Source organism: Xenopus laevis, chromosome 8L (genome assembly GCF_017654675.1).
Source record: "Xenopus laevis strain J_2021 chromosome 8L, Xenopus_laevis_v10.1, whole genome shotgun sequence".
Taxonomy (NCBI): Eukaryota; Metazoa; Chordata; class Amphibia; order Anura; family Pipidae; genus Xenopus; species Xenopus laevis.
This window is the reverse complement of record NC_054385.1, coordinates 738,210-764,456: the sequence shown is the minus strand read 5'-3', so window position 1 is coordinate 764,456 and position 26,247 is coordinate 738,210. Positions and strand designations below refer to the sequence as shown.

General features: G+C 46.9%; 4 protein-coding genes and 1 long non-coding RNA gene across 12 annotated transcripts; 2 read left to right on the top strand and 3 right to left on the bottom strand.

Moving 5' to 3' along the window:
• Positions 1 to 138: 138 nt before the first annotated feature.
• On the bottom strand, positions 139 to 3,560 carry LOC108698093. 2 transcript variants are annotated; one of them, XM_018229325.2, is made up of 10 exons: positions 3,364 to 3,560; positions 2,439 to 2,532; positions 2,237 to 2,354; positions 1,718 to 1,884; positions 1,601 to 1,633; positions 1,358 to 1,503; positions 1,105 to 1,267; positions 860 to 999; positions 619 to 778; positions 139 to 540 (listed from the first exon to the last, which is right to left on the bottom strand). In XM_018229325.2, the coding sequence occupies exons 1-10, from the start codon at positions 3,381 to 3,383 to the stop codon at positions 472 to 474; spliced, it is 1,110 nt and encodes a 369-aa protein (XP_018084814.1). In that variant the 5' UTR covers positions 3,384 to 3,560; the 3' UTR covers positions 139 to 471. The 2 variants fall into 2 exon arrangements, with proteins under 2 accessions (XP_018084814.1, XP_041428163.1); XM_041572229.1 differs by lacking the exon at positions 1,601 to 1,633.
• A 147-nt stretch (positions 3,561 to 3,707) lies between these two features.
• Positions 3,708 to 8,126, top strand: wdr13.L (WD repeat domain 13 L homeolog). Of its 6 annotated transcripts, none has more exons than XM_041572031.1 (10): positions 3,708 to 3,866; positions 4,670 to 4,753; positions 5,059 to 5,262; positions 5,477 to 5,586; positions 6,075 to 6,205; positions 6,314 to 6,621; positions 6,702 to 6,882; positions 7,332 to 7,473; positions 7,547 to 7,665; positions 7,811 to 8,126. In XM_041572031.1, the coding sequence occupies exons 3-10, from the start codon at positions 5,257 to 5,259 to the stop codon at positions 7,993 to 7,995; spliced, it is 1,182 nt and encodes a 393-aa protein (XP_041427965.1). In that variant the 5' UTR covers positions 3,708 to 3,866; positions 4,670 to 4,753; positions 5,059 to 5,256; the 3' UTR covers positions 7,996 to 8,126. The 6 variants fall into 6 exon arrangements, with proteins under 6 accessions (XP_041427965.1, XP_018084403.1, XP_018084401.1 ...); XM_018228914.2 differs by having other exon boundaries at positions 5,025 to 5,262; XM_018228912.2 differs by having other exon boundaries at positions 5,007 to 5,262.
• A 468-nt stretch (positions 8,127 to 8,594) lies between these two features.
• Positions 8,595 to 12,575, bottom strand: suv39h1.L (suppressor of variegation 3-9 homolog 1 L homeolog). The gene is given in 6 exon segments (NM_001091423.1): positions 8,595 to 9,487; positions 9,611 to 9,740; positions 9,948 to 10,094; positions 10,505 to 11,185; positions 11,430 to 11,575; positions 12,483 to 12,575. Coding segments are annotated over 6 exon segments (1,266 nt in total). The 5' UTR covers positions 12,511 to 12,575; the 3' UTR covers positions 8,595 to 9,353.
• A 2,308-nt stretch (positions 12,576 to 14,883) lies between these two features.
• was.L (WASP actin nucleation promoting factor L homeolog) lies at positions 14,884 to 26,050 on the bottom strand. Of its 2 annotated transcripts, none has more exon segments than NM_001097903.1 (12): positions 14,884 to 15,012; positions 15,281 to 15,389; positions 15,459 to 15,811; positions 16,316 to 16,469; positions 16,589 to 16,631; positions 16,757 to 16,940; positions 17,511 to 17,567; positions 17,646 to 17,687; positions 18,776 to 18,872; positions 19,186 to 19,272; positions 19,450 to 19,584; positions 25,914 to 26,050. In NM_001097903.1, coding segments are annotated over 12 exon segments (1,431 nt in total). In that variant the 5' UTR covers positions 26,028 to 26,050; the 3' UTR covers positions 14,884 to 14,956.
• LOC121396846 lies at positions 20,239 to 26,067 on the top strand. The gene is made up of 3 exons (XR_005963176.1): positions 20,239 to 20,386; positions 23,974 to 24,118; positions 24,274 to 26,067. It is a non-coding gene; the product is annotated as an uncharacterized LOC121396846 (long non-coding RNA).
• Positions 26,068 to 26,247: the final 180 nt, after the last annotated feature.

The window sequence follows — 26,247 nt, the reverse complement described above, 5'->3', positions numbered from 1 at the left end:
AGTCATTGTACTTCACATTTTTGTATTTATACATAGGGTTTGGAACTGCCATATTACACAACTCAATAGAGCCATGGAGAAGACACCAATAGAGCAGTTCCTCTAGTAGTCACACACAGACAGCACAGATAGTTTTCATTTCTTTCAATATATTTTTTATATAAACGCTCAGCTGATGGTCTGTAGCTTCCCGCAACACTAAAATGGCAATTACAAGTATAGTCGCGCCCCCTCCCTAGCCAACAGCTTGGATGGGGGAGAATGGGCAGCACAGAGAGTCACTTTATCCCTTAAAAGCAAAGAAAAATTAGAGAAATAATATTTATTAATATAATGCAAACAGCTGGTCCAGTATGTCCAATAAGTGGGCATAGCTGAGCATACACTGACCAATCAGACAGACTGTGTGTTGGGATGGGGCCGGGGTGATGCACACAAGATGCCACAGATTTGATTGGTTGCAGACAAGGTTCAGTCAATGTTAGGACATGTGTGCAGATACTCCAGCCAGTCAGTGAGGGAGGGATTCTCTATAGAGGGCTACAAAGAGGAGAAGTTAGTCTTATTCCACAGAGTTGCTAAGCCCACACTCAGCTCTACAGGAGACACGGGGCTTACCTTGCAGGTACCAGGATCAATCCCTTGTGGAGCTCCTTTTAGTGACACCAACTGGACCTGTTTGCTGAGTGGATAGCCAGGGCCTAAGTACAGCGTGCACTGCATCTTGCCCTTCAGAAAAAGGAGGTTGCGCTTCTCAGGAACCCAATCTATAGAGAACCTAGCGAGAGAGCATACAGACATGGGGCAATGTGTAGCTATAGATGCTCCTTCCCAAAGCGAAGGGACCTAGAGCTCATACCTGCCCTGCAGCTCCCCAATCTCCTTCAGCAGCTGGGCCTGACTTCGATACCAGCACTGCAACTCCAGGATAACAGGAGTCAAGTGGGACACAGACCCGTCCAGCAGATCTTGGGGCAGAGAAGGAACGGAGCTTGCACTCTGTAAGAAACACACTTAAGCCATCTCATAGGCTGCACCACCCCTGAACTCTAGGTGGTAGTGAGCTTTAAGAAAATGTGGGGTAACAAGAACATAGCACCTCACCTCTATACACAGGTCCCCTGAGGGGGTCCAGCGCAGAGTTACTTGAAGCGGAAGGGTCTCACTTTTTTCATCAACACTCAAATCCAGTGTGAGTTCACTGTCCCCTATGCTAACCACCGAGACTCCATGAAGGGTCTGAAGGAGATGGCAGAGCTGTGAGTCTCTGATGAGAGAGAGAGAGAGTGTGTGCATGTTAGAGGGGGAGCTTCTTGCAGCCTTTCCAATAGTACGAGGTCAGTGCCCCCTCTCTCACCGGCTCACGGTCTGTATCCAACCATCCAGAGACTGCTCCAGCTTCTCTAATGTGCCCTGTAACTGCTGGATATGAACATGGCCCTTCTGTACATTCACTTGCTGGTTCTGCACTGCCCCCTGTAGCTTCTGCACCTTCTCTTTCATCTGCAAAGAGCAGAAAATCAGGCAAGAGAGCAGAGGATCGGCCGAGGGAGCAGAAAATCAGGCAAGAGAGCAGAGGATGAGGGAACATCAAATGTACCTGGCTTTCTTGCAGAGCCTCCACAGCTGCCTTCTGCAGGAGGCAAAAGGGGAAAGTTATGGGCTGTGACTGTACAGTTGACTTCAACTCATGTCTCAGATTAGCCACCAGACTCACCTTCTGTTCATAGCGCCGCACAATCTCCTCTATGGCCTCTCTCTTCCCATGCAGGAGCTCCAGCCTCTGAAGCAGCATAGGGAGCATCTCCTCCACCTCTTTCACCTTCTCCTCATACTCGGCCTTCAGCCTCTTCCACTTGCCTTTCATCTCCTCCACTTCCTGGCCTGGAAATCATAAAGTGGTCAGTGCTCCATTAGCTCCACCTTCCTGCTGCCATGTGTATGGTTTCCTTGACCCACGCTGGGCCCTACTCTTTAGCTCTGGGACTGTACCACTGCATATGGCATGGAGATCCCTCACTTACAGCTACACACTACAGCTCACTTTCCAGTTGTGGGATCCCTGAATCCTGTCACACACAGTGACCCCCACAACTGAAAAGTGTGGCAGTCTTTAGGGACACCGCAACTGGAAAGGCTCAGCCACACTTTCCAAATGTGTTCACTTTGCCGACGGCCCACCTAAGCTACGCATGCTGATGCCCACTTGCAAGTTTGCCCCCAAGCAGACACTCACTGGCACTTTTGGCGCTGGTCTCTTCCCAATTGGCAGTGTCGGCTTGCTGCAGGAATTCCAAGAGGAAACGTAAAACCTGGAGTTGCCCACAGAGCATTTTCTGCTTCCTCCGTCTCTCCTGTATGAGAAAAACAGAGCTGTACCCTTTAAACAGGCATAGCCCCACTAACGTTACACCACAGAACCATATGTGGGACCTCACCATAGAATAATCCAGCAACACTTTAGCTTCTCCATCGCTGTCCTCTCTGTGCCGCCCATCCACACACAGGACACGTGGCAAAGCTTCCAGCAGCCTGTGGAAGAGGATTGGTGTGACAAGTAACCACACTATACCAGCCATACTATATTCTTGCAGTTTTTTCCTATTAATAACATTGGCATCAAGTATATCAAGTATACCGGCCAGGTGGCAACCCTACCCCACACATACCCACCCTCAACTGCTCTAGTGAATTGGATGAATGAAATCCTGCTTCTCTCCCCCTAACACAACGATGTACCCAAGGGCCCCAGCAGGCACAAGGGCCCCAGCAGTATGGGAGTTTGGTTGTGAGTGGGTTTTTGGGTGTGGGTTTGGTGCTGGTCCCACTTGGGCAGAGGACTAGTTTAATAGGCTGAATGCTATTCAGTGGCAAGCCTTTTGGGCTCAGGAGGTTGGATCACAGCAGGCCAGTAGTGATTGATGCAGAGGCCCCAGGGGTAGAGCAAAGGCCAAAGTCCCTCAATAGTAGTGAGGCAATATGGCGGCTGAGCAGCAGTTGCACTTTGGTTCCCTGCAGAACCTCATGAGTACAGTGAAAGGATTGGTGAGTGACAAAAGGAGCCTTTGCAGCAGTGCCGTCGTGCAAGGACTTGCTCAGCACATTCTCACTAATGCTGTGGTGGCAGAAAGCAGAATGTGTGGCCTGGGAGGAACTAAATGCAGTCACTAGAAGTACAAGCCCCTCCCACTGGGGATAACAAGGGACTTGTGGGAGGCACGAATTACCCACAATCCCCTGTGCAGAGGAGCAAGGAGACTCGGTGTACAATAAAGAGGAATGGGGCAGTTACAGAAACATTCCGCCTGATGAAGAAGCCAGGCTATTTGGGTTCATTAATGATTAGTCGGGGCACACACTCACCGACCAGCTGCCTCCGCCATCCTCAGCCTTTACAACTTTGCCGCCTCAATTCTTACAAATTGATTGGCTCTCTGCTGCGATTTCATTGGCAGTTCCTAGCGCTTCCCCGCCCACGGTTGTCTTGGTAACTCTGAATACTCACTCCCCGCCACTGTCTTGGTACAGGTCTCCATTAGAGATACCGCCCCAAGAAAGAGTCACGTGACAAAGGCCACGGAGTACTGATTTGCTCACGTTTTGCGCAATTCAGTATAGGCATCCCACCCCTTTGTTATCGGCATCGTATTAGCTTCCGATTGGTCAGCTCAGTGACAGCCAGCCCGGAAGCCTTATAGCTCCGCCTCCTTTGCGTCACCTGCCCCGTTGAAAGGCGCTTCCGATTGGGCGGGTCATGTGACGCGGTTGTTTAGATTCGTTCCTGATGTAACCCTCCCAAGATACCGAACCGGGACCGGCCCGGGGGCGTGGCTTTTGAACAGCGGGGATCTGGTGTGGGTGGTAAGGTGAGAAAGCGGGGCAGCCTCATCCAGCAGCTCCTCAGTATATGCTACTTCCGGTCTGCCAATTCAGTACTCACAGGCCCAACAGTGAGTCTCTATGGTATTGTACAGCTGCCCCTCTGCTATTTGCACAAGCCGCACATTCATTACTTCATATATATATATATATAGATCTATGTGACTAAATAATATACTGTATATATGATATATGTGACTACATGATATATATATATATGTGTGTGACTATATGATAGATATGACTATGATATACTGTATGCCTACATGATCTATATATGCCTATATGATATATACCTTACATGTAGCCCCAGGCCTGGCACCCACACATGGGCCCGAGGTTGGACTTGGAGAAACCACGTAAAAACCTGTCGGGCCCTGCCGACCCAGACCCTTGTGACACCCCAGCCCTGAACTAGAGAATGGCGGTCGGGTTGTGGGCGGAGGAGGGGGTACAATGCGGTGGCACCTGTGGCCATTAATTCTTTGACCAGTCAGTATCAGAAGCGCAGCACAGAGGGGCTGGTTAAAGTGGGGTGTGCAGGGGATTTTGGGCTGGTGAGTAGAATCAGGGCTCCACTCAGTGGCATAACTACAAAGGAAACAGACCCAGGAGGCCCTAATTTATATACAATTTCAATAAATATTGCTAAAACAGGTCAATCTCTAGACATTTGGGGGCCTGAAAAATAATTTGCTGTGGGACCCAGTCATTTCTAGTTACACCACTAACAGCCACAAGCCTTTTCCTTCTTTTCCCCATCACTTGTGCCTCTTCACTCCCCTCACAGGGTTCTGCTGTTGTGCCCAGAACTCCACAGTACCCCACTGGGGATGGCGGCTGTGTGGCAACAAGTTTTAGCTGTAGATGCAAGGTAAGAACCCAGGGACTTTTTGGGGGACAGGCAGCATCGTGTGTGTGTGTGTGTATATATATATATATATATATATATGGGTGTGTGTAAGGAATGGCTGTGGTGTATGTGTGTATATATATATATATATATATGTGTGTGTGTGTGTGTGTAGGGACTGGCTATGGTGTGTGTGTGTATATATGTGTGTGTGCACATCAGTAGGCAGAGGCTGGGTTGTGTGCAGAGGCTGGTGAGGACATTTCATCCACAGACCTGGTGACTCTCTCAGGTACAACGCTTACCGCACACCTGCACACCCGCAGTTCCGCACGCAGTACATCAGGCGGCGCAGCCAGCTCCTCCGTGACAATGCCAAGGCCGGCTATGAACCAACGGTGCGACGGCAGTACCTAAAGCTGCGCAGCCAACTCCTGGCACAACGCTACGGCCCCTTATCTGAACAGAGCAGCTTCCGAGCCCACAGTAACAGCATTCGCAGCTCGCGCACCACCTTGGATCGCATGGAGGTGAGACTGCTGCCCATGGGATGTACATAAATATGAGTTGGCAGACAGCCAGTGCTGGCGCTGCAGTAATCACTAAGTGGCAGAAGGTTGGCCCATCTCCATCTTGTCTGTACTTACCTACAGCCCCTACACAGCAGGGCATTGCCTTTGGCAGCATGGGAAACAGGTATGGGGGATTTATAGTCATAACTGACCCGAACCCTAATCTTTAAAGGATTTAGAGGAAGAACCTCGATCCCAGGGATCCCGTGGGCACAGGCGGTCTGTCAGCCGTGGCTCGTACCAACTGCAGGCACAAATGAACCGCGTGGCACAGGAGGACAGGTGAGAAGCAGCAGTTGGAGAGAAACGGATACCCTACAGGAAGGGGTTTAAAAAGTAAACTTTTAGTATGTAAAGTAGCAACTTTACATTCGTTTTCATTATTTTTTTATAGTTTTATAATTATTTGCCTTTTTCTTCTGACTCTTTTCAGCTTTCAAATGGGCGTCGCTGACCTCCATCTAAAAAGCAAATGCTCTGTATGGCTACAAATTTATTGTTATTCCTAATTTGTATTTCACATCTTTCTAGTAAGATCCTCTCCTATTCCAGTCTCTTATTCAAATCAGTGCATGGTTGCTAGGGTAATATGGACCCTAGCAACTCGCTTGCTGACATTGCAAACTGGAGAGCTGCTGAATAAAAAGCTAAATAACTCAAAAACCACAAATAATAAAAAATGAAAACTAATTGCAAATTCAACCAGAATATCATTCTCTACATCATACTAAAAGTTAACAACCCCTTTAATGTTGTCTTTCCTTATGCAGAGCTCCGGGGAGCCTGGTGCCAACTCCATTGGCAGAAGCAAGTCGGGCAATGGCGGGAGATACCACCCTGAGTGAGAATTATGCTTTTGCTGGCATGTACCATATATTTGACCAACATGTAGACCAAGCAGGTGAGTAAGGAGGAGAGTATTGGCAAAATGTTGGGGTGGCACAAAATAAGCATGTCAGAAAGGGCAACACTCACCCCACACAATCCCATGGTCCCTCATTGTTCTCAGTCCCTAAGGTGCAATTTGCTAACGATGACAAACACCTCCTGGCTTGTTGCTCCCTGGATGGGACCATCTCCGTGTGCCAGCTGGTGCCCACCCCTCCATCAGTGATCCAGACTCTTCGGGGGCACACCCAAACTGTTAGTGACTTTGCCTGGTCACTATCCAATGATATCATTGTCTCCACCTCACTGGATGGCAGCATGCGAATCTGGAACACCCAGGACGGCCGCTGCATTCGCCATATTCCTGACCCGGACGGTGCTCAGTTGTTGTGCTGCACTTTTCAGCCAATCAATAACAATCTGACAGTGGTGAGTAGACTGTGATCTTTGTGTCAGAGGAGCATCAGCTTCCCAAAGCTCTCCTGTTAAATATGCTCCCCTGCCCACAGGTTGGCAACGCGAAGCACAACGTTCATGTAATGAACATCTCTACTGGTAAGAAGGTGAAGGGAGGAAGCAGTAAGCTAACTGGCCGGGTGCTTTCGATGTCGTTCGACTCCGCTGGGCGGATCCTTTGGGCTGGCGATGATCGTGGCAGTATTTTTTCCTTCCTCTTTGACATGGCAAGCGGTGAGTGCCGAGCCCATGCAGATGGAGCGAGTCTAGTGCCATGTTCTGGGAGTGGGGGAGACTGAGGATATTTGGGGAAAAGGTTGGAGTAACTGTGGGGTGCAAAGTAAAGAATACATTTACAACTGGCTTCTATGTAAAATCTTTGGGTGGAGAACTGCCATGCAGATCCCCTATTTTTGACGGGTGTGCCACCTATACATAGATAGCAGGAGATGGCTGAATCAGGTATAGTCAACCAAGATAAAAATACAGATGGAATATCTTTCTAGTGTTGTTCTGGCTGGGGCACAGCTTCTCACAATGCATTGCCAGGCCTCACCCAGTAGTGCCAGGTCTGAAGTCAAAATAGACCCAGCATGAAGTGGCAGCTTGCAGCCGTATCCAGAATGCCTGCCCGAGCCTGCAATTGAAGTGGTTAATCCTGTGTCCTCCTTGCAATGTTACAGGCAAGCTGACCAAGGCCAAACGGATCGTAGTGACAGAAGGTAGTGCTATAACCAGCATCTCTGCCCGTTCTTGGATCAGCCGAGAGGCCAGGGACCCCTCACTGCTGGTGAATGCTTGCATCAATAAACTGCTCTTGTACAGGTAAGTGTATCTCCCAGTTCCATACCCTGTCCATCTGGCTCGCACCTCACACTCCCATCCTTTTATCCCATAGGGTGGTGGATAACGAGGGCACCTTGCAATTGAAACGGACTTTCCAAATTCAGCAGTCGTCACATGCCATTCGCAGCATCTTCTGCCCTCTCATGTCCTTCAGACAGGGAGCCTGTGTAGGTAAGTGATTTTTTGCTCTTGCATGGTGTAGATTTGCCTGTGCTGTTGGGAGGGTACCTAGACTCATTGTGCTGTGGTGCAGAAGAGACAGTGACATATGACATGAGCTAACAGTTCTGTGCTGCACCTCTTCCAACTCCCTCAGTGACCGGCAGCGAGGACATGTGCGTTTACTTCTTCGATGTCGAAAGAGCCACTAAAGCCATTGTGAATAAGCTCCAGGGACACAGTGCAGCCGTCCTTGGTGTAAGCTTTAACTGCGACGAAAGCCTGCTTGCTTCTAGCGATGCCAAAGGGATGGTGATCATCTGGAGACGTGAGCAGAAATAACAAGCTCCCACCACCCTCCTGCCAGAAGTCACCCCATTACAGGCTGAGCAGAGAAGCCTCACACTACAACCACTCCCACTTTACATTTAATTTATATTTCTGTGCATTCAATAAATATATCACTCTAAGCAGCACCTGGTGCAGTCTCTGTAGCAACGGCTGGAACCTTGCCCTACAGCCACACCAGTGACAAAGTGATGCAGCCAAGGCTATACTGGGCGAGTTTCCCCTTCAGCATAACACTGTGTGGTTGCTAAGGACAGTGATAGTGAACAACCAAATTGCGTTATTACTTCTAGTTCAGTTACTTTCTGTTTAACGGCCAGTTATTCACTCAAATCCCAGCCATAGTTGCCAAGAGTAGTAGGACCCTAAAAACAGTGGGCCAGATCTCACACAGCATTATGACCTATTACAAACTGACCTAGGCATTTAGTGGGTGCAATAATGTTGTTTACCCTTTGTACAAACAGATAGTGGTGGGCTGGAATGTGCCCTCCTTGTCAAGGCAATAGCTGGCATACAGGACAGAAGCAGCTGTGGGGCACAGTGTTTTATCCATGTGCCTGTGCTTATCCACGACAATAATAAGAGGCAAATAAAACAATGTATTATTTATAAACACAAAGTGGACATGTATAAGATGTTAAAGGACAGGAGCCATACATACACAGTCCGAACACAGGAGCCAGGTGGTCACAAAAAGAACAATGGTTCGGGTTTAGACAATAATAAAAACAAGAATAAAAACGCGCCCCTTTTGTTCCAGAGAGGGAAGAATTAGTGTAGGGACACAGTGCCTGACATATATTAGTTGTGGGTACAGCTTGAAACCACAATTGGTGAGCAGAGAATCCAGGTCTGGGCCACATAAGCCACTGATAAGTTGCAGAACCCAGTCACTACACAAATCCGATGGTAATCTTCCCCATGCATAAAAACACAGAAAATGCAATAAAAACCCATAACAGGCAGGCACCTATTAGAAGGAAGTGGGTATCATTTCATAGTCCGCCTTCCCTCTGGTGCATCACATACAGTTTAAGGGAACAGGAAGTTCAAGTAAAAACACATTCTGGGCCAGTAACACTAGCACACAAGGATGGAGCAATTCACAGATGAGGCCCAGGCAGCAAATCTCAAGCCTCTCTAAGGCTTTAGCACCAATATTTCATGGGGTCAGTACTGTGCAATTAATGCTTTGCAAGCAAGGATCTCACTAGGGGTAGGGATTAGGAACTGCTCTCATGGTGAAGGGTGGTAATGTTCTCATCTTGCTGTCTGGGGCAGCAAATAATTTAAGTGCAGTGTAAGAACCAACCAAGTTCAGGTGGTACAGGGACATCCTGGTCCATCTCTCAGAAGAGGTACTTGCGGCAGCTGCTTACTCCACACTTGCATTCCACCCGCACTCGCTTCTTGGGAGATGCAGGGAGACCGGCTATGCCAAAGTTAGAATCCATTTTGCTACTTTCCACATCCACTGGGTCCACTAAAGAAAGAGAGAAGTGAAGATGAATATATCAAACAGGAGCGATCACAGAGCAGGTAAAAGTCACCATGCCTTTGTTTACACTGCACGGAGTGCCGGCACTACACTGTTAGAATTACTCACCCTGCATATTGTAGTCAAATGTCAGCTCCTCCCCTGTTCGGATTGTTCGGGTTGCAAAAAAAGCAATACGGGGTAATCTTTCATCTAGGTTATCGATAAAGACGTTGTACACCTGAAGGTTCGGCTTACACTGTTGGGAGAGAAAAAAATTTCACGACCCTGCCAGATATTCAACAACACACTGGTCTAGAGAGAGCCCAGGGTATGCATTAGGGATTTGCAGAGTGAAAGCTTGGGGATAATGAGAAACACAATAGGGGTATGGGGGCAACCATAAAGTAGACCTGAGGTGGGGAGGGAAATCACAGTTGCAGAAAGTTACACTATTGGTACTAACACTGTGGTTTACAAAGTGTGATATATTCCCATAACGAGCAGCATCCACTGTATAAACATCTTCCACATAATCCAGGTCAAACAGGTAGGTGGTTCCTTGGCGGTCATAGATTTGGCCCCTCCGCTCCGCTTCTTCAGAGGTTATTATCTAAACAGAGACCCACAGAGCAGGTTACACTATTGCCTCTGCTACATGTGCCAATACTCAGATGCTACACACAGTCATATATCTTTCTATCTAGAGGAAGCTGAAGCCCCAAATCTGTATGAACCCCCACCACATTCCCATATAAATAATCAGATGCTGGGACTACATACGTGATTCTAATAATATTCCAGGGAAAGCGTGCAGGCAGGACCCAAAGATACACCCTATATGCCACTTTAATCCTCCCAATAAAGAGGTGGCATAGGGGTTATGCGAGTATGCACAAAGAAACGACTATGCAAGAAGGGTTACTCATAAATGAGGACCCACCTACACGACTTGGCTGACTTTCCAAAGCAACTTGTCAGTCCCCACTTAGGCTCTAGTCTAGAGAATGAGGAGCAACTTACCTCTCCCACATACTCCATGACAAAGCTGTTTTTGCGGATCTTTTCCAGCGTACGCACACCCCACCCTCTCCCATCTGACGTCCTGAATATACAGAATTTGTACTGGATTCCCTTTTGAACCACACGGTTAGGACAGGAGGGGCCACAGCGGCAGCAGGAGTTACATTCGTAAATTGGAAAGCCAGGTTTCACCTTCACCTGCCCCTCATTATTGTAGGCCTTTTTGTGCTGGAAGGCCCCTGGACAGCAGCCCCCCTCATCTGAAAAACAGTCTCGGCATTTGCATCCTGCTGAAATTCGGTTGATTGTCACCCCCTCACCCACCCTGTACTCATTAATGTACACAAAGTCACGGGGTGGGCCCTCCAGGTCCACTTCATTCTCCACCAGGATTAGGCCAAGGTGGGAGCGCTTGGCATTGAGTTGCTGTGCCCACTGGCGGAGGCGCTTCCTCTGCTTGGCTTTTAGCACTAAGTAGTGGGAAAGGCTCTGGTCCAACCTGCGGGGACACCTCACTGCTGTCTTCTTTGTCCCAGCAGCCTTTGCTCGCCGTAGCAGCTCCCGCTCCAGGTCCAAATGGAATTGCTTCAGGAGATTGTTGCACTTGAGGTGATGTCGGGGTTCCCAGGTGCTTTCAGAATCAGGGTAATATTTCCACTTCACAAGGTACAGCTCCTGGTCCTGAAGGAGATGAAAGAACACATGCCTCTAAAGACAGGAACTGTGGCCCCTGCTTATAAACACCCTGTCCCCACCCCCAATAGCTACAGAAAGACACCCTAATCTTTATTCTGTAAACAATACCACTCACAATGCCATGTTCACCAGCTAATACTTGCTATACACAGCCACCTCCTTCCCCAAGAAACCTCATAGGGATGTGTCGGCCATTGCTCCCACTCACAGCTGTGCAATACAACTGTACCTGCACTTTCTTGTAGTTCCACAGATATTCCACTTCAAAATCACTGAGGTTCTTGCGAGTGACACCCAGCTCAGCACAGCACAGCTGCTCCTCCCGACACAGCTCTTGTAGTTCTGATTCTGATGAGAGGCATCGCACCACACAGCCTGCGGAGAGACATACATTATCCCCTACCCAAAATGAGACAGCCCAACACACAGCCTGAGACACATTTTACGCTACCCAAGAAAGGACAGCCCACCAAGCAAGAATAGTGAAGAAAGTTACCCACTGCCCAACCCACCTTCCCCACAGCTGTCTCAAGTGACTTGCTCCCTAATGCACCACTGGGAACTGGACATAAAATAACCCTTATGCCCCACTTTAATTGTGCCAATTTGATGTAGGCCTCACAAACTGGTGTCTGATTTATGCTATAATTACGGCACCCCTCGTTTCTTTCCATCACCCTGATACCCTTCATCCCCTGATCCATAAAATTCCCTTCCCTCAGCGCCATCATTCCCTGTCACTCCCTTCCCTCACCCCTGTCACTCCCATCTATCAAATCTCTGTCACTCCCTTCCCTCACCCCTGTCACTCCCATCTATCAAATCTCTGTCACTCCCTTCCCTCACCCCTATCAGGCCCGGACTGGCAATCTGTGGGTTGTGGCAAATGCCAGAGGGGCTGCTATAAGGTGCCAAAGACAGTCAGTATTTAGTGGGCTGGATGGGCCTCTGTGTGGGCTGATTGGGCCTCTGTGTAGCTGAAATGCCAGGGCCTATTTTAATTCTCAGTCAAACTCCAGACGTGCTCCGTGCGACTCCCACCTCACAACCGCACCATTCCCCAGTCCCAAGGATAGAGAGAGAAGCCAGGTGTCTCAGTGGCTGCTGGGAATTGTAGTATCCCGGCCGGTCAGTGTACCACACACATGTACCACATAATCAGGTGCAACGCGTTCATCTCTAGCCTGACGGGTTCCCTGTTACTATCTCCCGTATGGCTGCTTCCCTCACACAAATCCCCGTGGCTCCTATCCCGGCTCCCTCACTGGCTCCACACTCTCACCTAGCGCTCCGTTTGAATTTTCCGCCATGTTGTACGATGACAGGCGTGTTCTTCTAACCATCCTCTCCTCTCATTGGCTAAAACTCCCCGGCGCGCGGAACTAGCCTATCTTGCCATTGGCTGTCCCTTAACACTACGCCACTAGAGGCGTGGTCAGTCAAAAGAGCGCGCCTTTTTACTAAGAAGCCAACGTTAAGGCGCAGTGGGCGGGCCAGAGACCGACAGGGGAGTGGTTAGAATCTGCACTAAACTTCCTGGCTTCATTGGTGCATGTGTAACCATAGCAACAGCCTGTGGTATTACATGGGGCAAGGCAAACAATTCAGGGTAAAACAATGCAGCATGACACCAAAATATTGAAAAACTCACGTATTCCCTGTGCAAATAATGTCCTGTCTCTAATATGGCTTCTCTTTCCCTTGTTTTTCTGTCCCATTGTCTCTGGGAACAATGAAGCTTTGGGGCTGCTGTGGCATCAAGTTATTGAGTTAGTTGGATCTAGGGTAAATACCAGCCTTCCTACGGTATATAATATTTATATTTGTTCCCTATTAATAGCAATGGGATCAACCATCGTTTTCACCGGCCAGGCCTGTATTATACCAGTCACAGCCAGGTGGCAACCCTACTTGGATTGGGCTTCCTGGTTCAGCACAGAACAAATGGAAACCCTAGTGCCCCCTGAGAACAGACCTAGTCAATGTCAGGACAGGGTCACACTGGGACACCTGTAAAAAGTCCCCACTGGCCCTGCTGACCAGGTCAGATCTCTGCTGGCCATTGCCACAAGGAAAAGGTAAAATCGATGACATGTGGGAGGGAGGGAGCAAGTCAGTGTTGGGTTTGACTTCTCATCTATCTTGAGTGGGAAGTGGAACACGCAACTGAAGTGGGGGCCTAAATTTGCAGCTCTGGCGGGTCCCACACACTCCATGTAAAATCTTTCTGGGCATGGGCATGTTTTAAGCTAGCGTTGCCAACTTTTCCCAGCATATTCCCACCAGAAGATCTCCAGCCTCCGTGACAGTCTGACATTTACATCAAACTCAGTATCTGACACAGAGATCAGGCAAAAACCTCATATTACTTAATGAGACTGTGCCTCCATTGAAATCTCTCTCTCCTCTACCCACTTTATCCTGACTTCATTTCTCCACACTCAAATGCGACTATTAGAGGGAGCTCCCTTAAAGTCTGCCCAGAACATTCCTTCTCTGTATATTTGTATTAATACATAGGGGAGGAGGAGGTGCCATATTGATTCCCTTAGACAGTACAGTATGAGGGTATAGCTTATTGTGTGCCCAGAACATTCCTTCTCTGTATATTTGTATTTATACATATGGGAGGAGGTGCCATATTGATTCCCTTAGACAGTACAGTATGAGGGTATAACTTATTGTGTGCCCAGAACATTCCTTCTCTGTATATTTGTATTTATACATATGGGAGGAGGAGGTGCCATATTGATTCCCTTAGACAGTACAGTATGAGGGTATAGCTTATTGTGTGCCCAGAACATTCTTTCTCTGTATATTTGTATTTATACATAGGGGAGGAGGGAGGTGTCATATTTATTCCCTTAGACAGTACAGTATGAGGGTATAGCTTATTGTGTGCCCAGAACATTCCTTCTCTGTATATTTGTATTTATACATATGGGAGGAGGTGCCATATTGATTCCCTTAGACAGTACAGTATGATGGTATAGCTTATTGTGTGCCCAGAACATTCCTTCTCTGTATATTTGTATTTATACATATGGGAGGAGGAGGTGCTATATTGATTCCCTTAGACAGTACAGTATGAAGGTATAGCTTATTGTGTGCCCAGAACATTCCTTCTCTGTATATTTGTATTTATACATATGGGAGGAGGTGCCATATTGATTCCCTTATAGACAGTACAGTATGAGGGTATAGCTTATTGTGTGCCCAGAACATTCCTTCTCTGTATATTTGTATTTATACATATGGAAGGTGGAGGTGCCATATTGATTCCCTTAGACAGTACAGTATGAGGGTATAGCTTATTGTGTGCCCAGAACATTCCTTCTCTGTATATTTGTATTTATACATATGGGAGGAGGAGGTGCCATATTGATTCCCTTAGACAGTACAGTATGAGGGTATAGCTTATTGTGTGCCCAGAACATTCCTTCTCTGTATATTTGTATTTATACATATGGGAGGAGGAGGTGCCATATTGATTCCCTTATAGACAGTACAGTATGAGGGTATAGCTTATTGTGTGCCCAGAAAAACTTTTTCTGTATATTTGTATTTATACATATGGGAGGAGGGAGGTGCCATATTGATTCCCTTAGACAGTACAGTATGAGGATATAGCTTATTGTGTGCCCAGAACATTGCTATACTTCCAACACTCAGCATGACAAACATATACAAACATGTTTATTTTGGTTGTAGTATCTCTTTAAGGGACAAATCACATTAATCAAAAAGAGTCAACAATCAGTCCTCCCATTCATCATCGTCATCATCATCAGCTCCATCTTCCTCATCATCATCTAGGAAAGAGGTAAGAAAGCAACTTATTAATGGGAGCTTTGGGGACAATGGAGTCAGGTGGCATGTAGAAGTAGCTACAGTATAGTGTTGCTCTGTATTGCACAGCACTGTATTTGAAAGTATTGGTGGTACCAACTGAGGGGAAGGCGAGGCACAGTGCACTGGTAGGTAATGAAGAATGAGGCAGAGTAGAAGGTATTAGTGGTACCTGCAGAGGGAAAAGTTTAGACACAGGTAGGATTAAGTACAATAAAGAGAAAACATTACCTGATGAATGAATGGCTTTGCTGCGTTTCTGCATGACATGTATCAGAGCATCCACTAACCCCTCAGAGCTGGGCTGAGGAGATGGAGGAGGTTCTGCAGAATCTGTGACCTGAAACATGGAAAGAAGTCAGAGAAGTTCCCTGGTGTTGTGTCACTTATCCATTGACCCAGCTTCTACCTTATTCAACTGGATCCCCTGACGAATCTGATCCAAAAGGGCGCCACGTCCTCCTGAAGGTGTTGGGGTTGGGGTGCTCTGGTTTCCTGACAGAGGAGGGGGTGGAGGAGGTGCTGGGCCACTTGTTGCAGGCAGAACTGGGGCTGATGGTGGGGGTGGGGGAGGTGGGGGTGGGGGACCTCCAGAGCGTACAGTTGGAGGTGGAAGAGGTGGGGTGCTTCGGGATGGAGGAGGAGGTGGGGGAGCACTTGACCCACGAACTGGAGGTGGCGGTAATGGGCCAGTCCGTCCGCGACTGTGGGAAGGTGCTGGAGGTGCATTGCGGGAAGGAGGAGGTGGTGGAGGTGCAGGCTCTACAGAGAGAAGACATGAGCTTCATTGGCTTTGGGTTTTTCAGTTATTCTTACACCCCCTAACATCCCCCCAGTTTTTTCTGCCATTGGGTTAATAAACCTTGTGTGGGTTGGAGTTACCTCTTTCTCACTACGAGTACCTCTATGATATTGCTAAAGCTGTGACATCCCTTATGAGAGCTCTCATGCTATCCCATCTGTAACCTCCTTATGCTTTCCACATTGCTGCCCCCCCATTTATCCCACATCTAAGCCCCCATTAAGTTGCACATCCATACAAACCAGCCCTATTCATTCATGTTTCTGGATTCCCTTTACCTATCTAGAGTGGGAGCTCTACACAGGACTTCACACCTATCATATGCAATTTTGAGGCAACCTTATGGCTCTGGGATAAATATTCAGATTTACCAAAGCTATTCTCTTGCATTGGCTATTTCCCTGAAGAAAGCAGTGAGCCCAATGTAATGAGAGCAATACCCATACAGAAGGTGCCCACTTTACCTGCTTTCCTTATCTCCATCTTCACTGCCTCCACCCCACCCTGCTGCTCAATGAAGTCATAGATGAGTTTGGAGGTTTCTGCATCTTTTAGCTGAGCATCACTGATGCCTGCGCGGCTGAATAGATCACGAAGGTCGGGATCCAGCTGGTTCACCTAGGAAAGTAAGGAAGATTCTCAGAATTACAGATATGGGGATGATTGGAGGAGGCGGAAGGACAAGGCCAAACATATCCTGGGAGATGCTCCAGAAGAGTTATGGGAAAAGCACTTACATCAAACCCACTGTTGGGATCCCAGCCAACGTGACTGACATGCCTGCAAATAGGAATTAGATACAACATGTCAGGCTGTACCCCCAACAGTCATTTCCCACAAAGACTTAATTCCACACGAAACCCTATTTCCCAGGCCAGCCTTATCCTGGATCACAGTATTCTTACTTGAAGCCACTCGGTGCTCCAATATCAGCCTTGGAGAACTTCTTCTTCCCTTTCTTGTTCTTGTCCTTGTCAGTGGGCGCACTCAAGGCCCGGTACCTGGCAGAAGTGATATCTGGGTTGGGGATGCTGACTGCCGGCATGTTAAGGCTTTGGGAGGGGGCCAGAGGCTGCGGGCTGGTGGGTCCTGAGCAAACATTTAACAGTTTAACAATTGTGCAACCAAATACAGTTACCAGCAATAACTTACTGACTTTCAGTTTCTTACCATACGTCTCCCCTGCTGCTCTTTTAAATGAAACCACCCAATGGTATTCATCATCCCTCTAGCCAACAGGTTTGGATTCAAATAGGCCTTGACACTGACTTGACCGACCACCTTTCAGTGCTCACCTGAGCTTAATGCACCCTTCTTTGTCTCTGCCATCTATACATTCTACATTTATACCATATTCCTGCTCTAAGTGTCACTCCTCCTTTTTTCTTGTGGTTCCTTAGCTGATTTCACTACTCCACATTCCCACAACCATCCCTACTGCCCTGCTTGCCTCCTAACAGGCCCTGACTGATGGCTTTTTTTACATCACCCTTATGTCCCAAACCTAGTCTTTCCATAAAGTGCAGTGTTCACTGGGGTTTTCTGTATTAATAAACTATACATACAGTAGATGACATTATTTCATGTTGTTATTGTCTCAGTCTTCCCCCTACTCTCACCTTGCTAACAAATCCTTTCAGATAAACATCCCCATCTTACCATTAGGGAAAGGTCCTGGTCCTGGTGGTGGTGGCAGGGGTAGAGAGGTTCGTCGATCTGCAAAGAATGAGGCAGAAGATCAGACGTTGGCACTACCTGGATACGCACAGGATAGCAGATATGTTACACACCTACCATCTGATACTGGAGGAGGAGGAGGTAAATTTTGCCGTCTGTCTGTGTAGAGAAAAGAGAAATAAGAGGCTGAGTGCAGTGACTACAAGCAAAGCCCAATAAGGGTTGTGTGTAGTAACATGGCAGATGACTACAGTCTGAGTGGTTTTGGGCTGCTGGAAAAGGCAATGAAATCAGACTGGGGTGTCTTGTTTGTAAACAATGGGCTGGCTGCTGGAGTGAAACCAGTCTTGGGGGTTTTCTGTTGGAAAATAATAGGCTGCAGCTTGAGAGGCGGGAACATCTGAGGTTGGGACTGGGTTAACAAGGGTACTCAGAGTGGTAGTAAACAGAGAGGCGTTGTAACTAAAATGTGATTTTTCTCCCACCCTCCCTCCCTAAGTTTTTTCTTTTAGGAATGAAAAGTCAGTACAAGTGTAAAAATTGAAAATCCGTGGAGAGCGGTGGCTTTGCTGGTCCTATCATATGATGGTTGGCAGGCCCTGGAACTTTGTGGGGGCAATTACTGGGAATCCACCTGGCACTGATCCTGCTTTCAGGCCTCGAGGGTAAACCCGGAGAAAAGCCCATTCTAAAGGCAACCACTGATGTGCTCACTGGCACTGGTTTTGCTTAAATGTCTACTATGGTGATGGTGACTGGTGGTGGGCTTGGCCATTTGCAATGGTGCAAAGTGTGTTATCCCTTAAATGAGAATGCTGACCTACAGTATTTTGCAATGGTCCGACGGCAATGCAGGCCCCATGTGGTGCTTGGCAGGCCCTGGAACTTGTGTGGCAACCACTAGGAATCCACCTGGCATTTTTGCTTTCAGGCCTCGGGGGTAAACCAGACGAAGCCCATTTAATTGGAGAGGCAACCACTGAGGGGCGCACTGACACTGGTTTTGGTTCCAGGTCAGGGAGTACCCCTACAGCAGAAGCCCATGCAATGGTGCAAAGTGTATTATCCTTTAAATGAGGATGGTTTGGGGGCCCGCATTTTTTATTGGAGAGTTCCAATACCATCCCCATTGCCTGAGTGGTGCACCAGACACATGCAACTTTGCATAGGTCTCTGACCTTCTACACTTCTCACATCATTTCCCTATAAGCACCCACCAGTTCACATGCCAAACTGCCCCTTTTTACCTTGTCTGTGCTGTTTCTTCTTTAGTTTCTCTTCTACAACCAATTGAAAAGCTGCAGCTTCACCCTCATCTGCAAAATTGAGCCCAGTCTGGCAATCCTAAGAGAGAGGGGAAATAGAAAGAAAGTGAAGGAGAAAAAAGTATATGGGTTCTGGCAAATGCCAGAAAAAAAAGAGGGCCTGTCATAAGATGTCATAGAAAGTCACTTTTTAGTGGGCTGGTGAGGAGCTTATTGGGCCTCTTTTCTTGGAATGCTATGGCCTATTTTGACTCCCAGTCCAGAACTGGAAAAGCACATGCCGTCTCATTCCAACTTCCAACACATGGCGAGCAGTCTGGCTAGTTGGATTAAAACAGCTATTTTGTGCTCATTTGTGACTGTGTACACACAGACTCTCACGGGGAACTCACATCGGAGCAGAAGATATGAAAGTAGAGACGGGGAGTGTTGTATTTTAGCTGCTCGTATATCTCCTGCTCCCACACCATCTTCTCGTCCTGCAAAAGAAACACCATAATCACAGAGAGCCTTGTAGCCATGTAAAAAAACAAGTGCACGTCCGTGGAGACTGACACCCATCTCTCTGGGCCCCACATATCTTACCCAACACGGTCGGAGCTGTACGAGTCCCTTCTAGGCAGCCTATTAGGACACACTCAGTGAAAATAACTTACCCGCAGGTCAAACAGCTGGAAGAAGTAGGAACGCCTGGGATTGTCCTTCACCAAACACAGGACCCCCACAAATTGCTTTGCCCACCGATCACTGCCATGGGCCACCAACAGCTGAACCACTGTGGTTGCCAGCGTCTGGGGAAGAATGGGAAACAGAACGGGAAACAGAACGGGAAACATGTCAGTATTGGGCAGAGTTTCAGCTAGAGAGGCCCAGGCCTAGTAACGGTCACATTTATTATCTGGGTCTCTTCCATGTGTCCCCACTGGAAGGAATTCTTTCCACATTTGTGACACCAGGCGTAGGATTGTCTGTGCCCGGTGGAACCCAATATCACCATGTTGTCTGTTATCAGCTGAATGGTCCTACAACATGCTGTAACCATAGCAACAGCATTCTCACTGGATACAACACTCCCCCCCACCCCATCTTTGAGACACATGAGCCCTCAAATCAAAAGGGCAGCTAATACGATTAGAATAAGTTGGTCAGGTGTTTATTACATCTTTAGCTTTCATCAGAAGCCTATGAGGGGAGAGTTGTGACATGAACGTACTTATACTGACTGTTGTAGCCTGAGCCCACCCATGGCACCATTATCAGTTCCTCTCATACACTTCCTGCCATCTTCCCACACTATATAACTCAAGGCATCAGCGCCACAGGCCTAACGGCCGCGCTTTCTGCCCATTGATTGGACGTACGTAACGTCACTCTCGCTAAACACTTGCTGATTGGCCGTACGTAACGTCACTCTCGCTAAACACTTGCTGATTGGTCGTCTCGGTCAGCACAATGGCGCTTAAATTCGTTCAGGTAGCGGCACTGGAAACGGAGACTCCTTTTAGTCAAGTCTGTGTATGTGGCGGATCACGTGGAACACATGTCTCACCCCAGGGTCACAGACTGTGCTGGGGTCTCTTTAACAGGATTGGGGTAGCGTTGGTTCACCTTTAGGTTAACGTTTAGTATGTTATTGAATGGCTAGTTTCTAAGCAACGTTTCAATTGGTCTTCATGTTTTTTTAGTTTTCAAATCACTTGCCTTCTTCTTCTGACCCTTTGCAGCTTTCCAATGTGGATCAGCATACCTCCCAACTGTCCCTTTTTTGGAGGGACAGTCCCTCTTTTGACAGCTCAACCCGCAGTCCCTCATTTGTACTGGAAAGTCCCTCTTTTCGCTGCACTGAACAGCCAGAAAAAGAAACAAAGTTTCTCACTTAATTGGCTTTTAGCAGAGCGCCCAGAATAGCTAACAGGTGAAAATAAGATACTTTGTAACAATTTGAGACACAAAAACACAGTTTAGATAAGGAGAAATATTTTCAAACTTTCATATCCTGCCAAATTTTGTAAAACAACCATGGTAATTAGGGGGTGTGGTCACAGAAAGGGGTGTGGTCAAAAAATTGCTGCGCTACATGAGGAAAACAAATTTTTGTCCCTCTTTTTACTTCCAAAATGTTGGGAGGTATGGTGACCCCATGTAAAAACAAATACCCTGTAAGGCTCCACATGTATTGTTATTGTTATTCCTCATCTTTCTATTCAGGACTCAACTACCACAAACAATAAATCATGGAAACCGTTTAATGTCACAATATCACTCTGTACATCCTACTAACAGTTACCTTACAATAACCCCTTTCAGCAAAATCTTCAGGTAAATAACCAGAGGGACACCCTCACCTCTACATCATGTGATTGAGCAGGCCTGGCCTGACAGTTTGTCTATGTTGTCATAGAGTTTGGGCCTGACAGTTTGTCTATGTTGTCATAGAGTTTGGGCCTGACAGTTTGTCTATGTTGTCATAGAGTTTGGGCCTGACAGTTTGTCTATGTTGTCATAGAGTTTGGGCCTGACAGTTTGTCTATGTTGTCATAGAGTTTGGGCCTGACAGTTTGTCTATGTTGTCATAGAGTTTGGGCCTGACAGTTTGTCTATGTTGTCATAGAGTTTGGGCCTGACAGTTTGTCTATGTTGTCCATAGAGTTTGGGCCTGACAGTTTGTGTATGTTGTCATAGAGTTTGGGCCTGACAGTTGTGTATGTTGTCATAGAGTTTGGGCTGACAGTTTGTGTTTGTGTCATAGAGTTTGGGCCTGACAGTTTGTGTTTGTTGTCATAGAGTTTGGGCCTGACAGTTTGTGTATGTTGTCATAGAGTTTGGGCCTGACAGTTTGTGTTTGTTGTCATAGAGTTTGGGCCTGACAGTTTGTGTATGTTGTCATAGAGTTTGGGCCCTGACAGTTTGTGTATGTTGTCATAGAGTTTGGGCCTGACAGTTTGTGTATGTTGTCATAGAGTTTGGGCCTGACAGTTTGTGTTTGTTTGTCATAGAGTTTGGGCCTGACAGTTTGTGTTTGTTGTCATAGAGTTTGGGCCTGACAGTTTGTGTATGTTGTCATAGAGTTTGGGCCTGACAGTTTGTGTTTGTTGTCATAGAGTTTGGGCCTGACAGTTTGTGTTTGTTGTCATAGAGTTTGGGCCTGACAGTTTGTGTATGTTGTCATAGAGTTTGGGCCTGACAGTTTGTGTTTGTTGTCATAGAGTTTGGGCCTGACAGTTTGTGTATGTTGTCATAGAGTTTGGGCCTGACAGTTTGTGTATGTTGTCATAGAGTTTGGGCCTGACAGTTTGTGTTTGTTGTCATAGAGTTTGGGCCTGACAGTTTGTGTTTGTTGTCATAGAGTTTGGGCCTGACAGTTTGTGTATGTTGTCATAGAGTTTGGGCCTGACAGTTTGTGTTTGTTGTCATAGAGTTTGGGCCTGACAGTTTGTGTATGTTGTCATAGAGTTTGGGCCTGACAGTTTGTGTATGTTGTCATAGAGTTTGGGCCTGACAGTTTGTGTATGTTGTCATAGAGTTTGGGCCTGACAGTTTGTGTTTGTTGTCATAGAGTTTGGGCCTGACAGTTTGTGTTTGTTGTCATAGAGTTTGGGCCTGACAGTTTGTGTATGTTGTCATAGAGTTTGGGCCTGACAGTTTGTGTTTGTTGTCATAGAGTTTGGGCCTGACAGTTTGTGTATGTTGTCATAGAGTTTGGGCCTGACAGTTTGTGTATGTTGTCATAGAGTTTGGGCCTGACAGTTTGTGTATGTTGTCATAGAGTTTGGGCCTGACAGTTTGTGTATGTTGTCATAGAGTTTGGGCCTGACAGTTTGTGTATGTTGTCATAGAGTTTGGGCCTGACAGTTTGTGTTTGTTGTGATAGAGTTTGGGCCTGACAGTTTGTGTTTGTTGTCATAGAGTTTGGGCCTGACAGTTTGTGTTTGTTGTCATAGAGTTTGGGCCTGACAGTTTGTGTATGTTGTCATAGAGTTTGGGCCTGACAGTTTGTGTTTGTTGTCATAGAGTTTGGGCCTGCGTGTTCCTGTTTTGGAAGTCAGTCCCTGTGGCTGACCCAGTGTTTCCCAATCTGGTTCATATTCTCCATCAGTTCTGGAGTGGGAGTCAAAATAGGCCCTGGCATTCCAAGTACACAGAGGCCCAAATAGTCCTCCTCCAGCCCACTAAATAGTGACTGTCTATGGGACCTTACATCAGCATTTGCCACAACCCACAGATTGCCAGTCAGGGCCTATTCCCCATAAGGGGATAAAAAATTGGCATTAGCCTCCTGCCCCTCCAGGACCCTGATTGCAGAAGGAACTCTGGCAATTGATATATATTGAATTCCAGTCTTCCTTCCCTCAAACTGGTTTATAAGCCTCAAGCATAGCTGTCAACTCCTCCATTTCTCCCCAATCCCAAGAATTAGGGAAACAACACAGGGAGATTCTTCTCTCATGTTAAAAAAATTAAATAACTACGGCAGGTGACAAATCTCCCCAAAAATACCTTACCATTCACTTATCTTGTAATCTCCACTGTGAAAGCAGCCATTTTCAATAATAAGCAGAAGTAATGCAATTTACTTGTGGCAATTACAAGGTTAGTGAACGGCAAGGCATTTTCGGGGGGTGTCACCCACCATAGCAATTTTTTTTAATGCAGGCAATAAATGCCCCTGTGTGTTGCTGCCCTTACCAGGCTTTGAGCCCCTGGCCATTGCTCCCATTACTATATGCCATTCCTCCAAGCTTTTAAGTTTCCCTGACCTAAGAGGAGGCGCACATGAGCAGGAAGTGTTGATAGGCCTGTGCTCAGTGAGCATTCTGGGAAGGCAGAAGGGGCCTCTGCTCTGTGATGTCACACCCACAATGCTCAGTCCCCTGATGGATACTCGCTGCATGTAGGGTTGCCACCTTTTCTGTAAAAAAATACTGGCCTTCCTATATTCTTGCCATTTTTTTCTTATTAATAACATTGACATCAAGCATCATTTTTACCGGCCATGCTGGTAAAATACCGACCAGATGGCAACCATAGCTGCATGTATTTTGGGTCTGCTCAAGTGCTAGTTCTGGGGGGGGGGGTTTGGCCAGTCGTTTAGTGGCTCCTATTTGGGTTACTTTCCCTTAAAATATGTATTTTTGTGCACAGGGTACGCTATTTATGTGCTTATTTATGTTTATTTATAGGGGTGAGAGCAGCCATAATTGGTCTGACAAGGAAATTCCATCCTCCTGCAGGACACGCTGCTCTGTAGCAATATTCCCAGGAAAATATGGAATATGTCTGGCTTGGATTTCTGAAGGAATAACCTTCGTACATCTCTTGGAATATGTAAGTGCTGCATATTTTACTTAGCGTGAAAACCCATGGTCTGTTCCTTATATCCATATAGCATGACATGCCTGTGAGTAAGCCCACCCTGCATGTGATGCATCACGTGTCTGTATAAACACATGACGTAAAGCTTGGTATTTTCTTTGTTTTAGGCACTCTCCTTGGTGGTCTGGTGTGCAGATTGAGTATGGTAGCGCCCCTACTATAAATGCAACACCCAGAGTTGCACAGGGCCCCAACATGATTGTGCCATGAGCCTAAGTGCCTCTGATCTCTGCTTTTTCCCAGACTCCATCTTCAAATTTCCCACAGTCCCCTGCAGTATGAATTTTTGTTTTGTTTCCATTGATTTGAATGGAGTCGGTCATGGTGTAATGACATTGTTTCTGGTGTATAACTGTAACTGACAATGTCTAAACCCTGCAACTTACACTCAACTTACACTCACATACAAGATGGCAGCAATATCAATATGCAGTTATTTTTTTATTATATTTTGCAGTTTTGTTTATTTACATACATGCACATTAGCGTTATGTCCATTCATGTCAGTTAGTGCACAGGGAGTGTTAGAGAGCTCTGTCAGCATAGCAGCACCATGTGTGACAGGGCACTTGCCTTCTGACTGATTTTAAATTGCTACCTCACGATATTCAACACTGTAAAGCAGGCTCTGGCCGGACATTTAATCTACACAAAACTAAAACAAGATATTGACTGGCTGGTCACTTTGAGTTAGGTCAGTGGCAGGCCTCTTGTTCATATTTTTCTGTATGTCCCCAGAATGGAAAACGCTCTTGTCTCTATGAATGAGACACAGAGATACACAAACCAGAACAGGGAACTTGCTCTGCTCTCTGCTCATAGAATAATATGGTTTCCTGTCTCATCTGTGTCAATTACATCCTCATCCTGTGCGTAATGGCATCTTTGCCAGCTGTACCCTGTAACAGCTCTTTAGCAGTGGGCAGTATCTTACATTAGCAGGGAGATCAGCTATATGTGTGGTACTACTGCCTGTGCAGGGCAGGCCTCGTCTTTTCACTCTGCAAATAAAGCTTCCTTTGTTTGCACTGGGGGCAGAGACAGGAAAGCAGAAGCAGGGGAGTTATTAAAAACTATTTGCACCCTTCCCCCCTCCCTTAACTCGAATACTTGTCACAGCAGCACAAAAATCCAGCAAATCATTTCCCATAAATGAGAAACATGGCCACAGAGCTCACAATCAGTAGCGGCCCAGACTAACATATAAGAATCCTCATGCTGATTGAATCCTAGCTAGAATGGGAAGCAAACATTGGATGTTAGCAACTCAGATGTAGAAACTAGCATGCATCCACTACGGAGCCAGTCAGAATATGGATTTATGTTGTTCAGCCTTAGTTCAAAGACTAATTATTTTCCCTTAGGCTGGGCTTCCAGGACTATCAAGAAGAAACATTTCAACCTCAAATGTCACCCTAACTGGCATTCAGGCTCCCACCAGCTACAGGCCTACCCTGTGCCACCAATAAGTTTTATCATCAGGGCCAACAGACTACGCTATGGTCGTAATGCATAGGCCATCAACCAGTGGTTGGCCCCTATGAGGGTCCAGGAACAGCATCTGGGGATCAGAGCCTATAGACCAGCTAGAGTGAATTATAGCTACAACCATGTTTTAATATATCCATAAATTTTGTTATGAGCTAAAGGGACAGTGCTTTATGTGCTCCATTAGTGGGGTGATCTTGCCTTACTATCAGCCAACCCCACCCAGAACCATTTTAGCAATATGCCACCCATCTCTCACCGTGCACTTCCGTCCAAGCAGCTGGAATACTTTCTGGTTCTCCTGGGGCAAAAGGAGGCTGGAAGAGACATTGTCCTGCAGACGGGCTCCAGTTTTAGGCCCCCCTCGACTCATGCTTGGAGCTGCCTCTCTCTTTTAATGTGAAGACAAGAAAGGGGAACTTGTTCTATACGCATGTGAGAAATAGAACGGAAGCTGAAAAACCACCAGTGAGTGTAACTCAGACCTGGGCCTGATACTGCACAGAGGGCGGGGGGAAGGAGGCACAGTCATACAACTCGGTGCAGAGCAGGACTGTGTGCATTAGGGAGGTCTGTGAGTTGTGTTTCCAGGG

Bases quoted from the DNA above. Each gene is read 5' to 3' on its own strand.
- LOC108698093 (XM_018229325.2), bottom strand. From the start codon at position 3,383: ATGGCGGAGGCAGCTGGTCG. The intron at 1,634-1,717 runs GTGAGTCTGGTG...TGCCTCCTGCAG, and splicing joins TGCGGCGCTATGAACAGAAG to AAGGCAGCTGTGGAGGCTCT. The intron at 1,000-1,104 runs GTGAGGTGCTAT...TGTTTCTTACAG, and splicing joins CAGGGGACCTGTGTATAGAG to AGTGCAAGCTCCGTTCCTTC.
- wdr13.L (XM_018228912.2), top strand. From the start codon at position 4,713: ATGGCGGCTGTGTGGCAACAAGTTTTAGCTGTAGATGCAAG. The intron at 5,263-5,476 runs GTGAGACTGCTG...TAATCTTTAAAG, and splicing joins CCACCTTGGATCGCATGGAG to GATTTAGAGGAAGAACCTCG. The intron at 7,666-7,810 runs GTAAGTGATTTT...CAACTCCCTCAG, and splicing joins CAGACAGGGAGCCTGTGTAG to TGACCGGCAGCGAGGACATG.
- was.L (XM_018228478.2), bottom strand. From the start codon at position 19,263: ATGGTGTGGGAGCAGGAGATATACGAGCAGCTAAAATACAACACTCCC. The intron at 16,632-16,756 runs GTAAGAATACTG...TCCTATTTGCAG, and splicing joins GGAGCACCGAGTGGCTTCAA to GCATGTCAGTCACGTTGGCT. The intron at 15,390-15,458 runs GTAGAAGCTGGG...TCCATGTTTCAG, and splicing joins AGGGGATCCAGTTGAATAAG to GTCACAGATTCTGCAGAACC.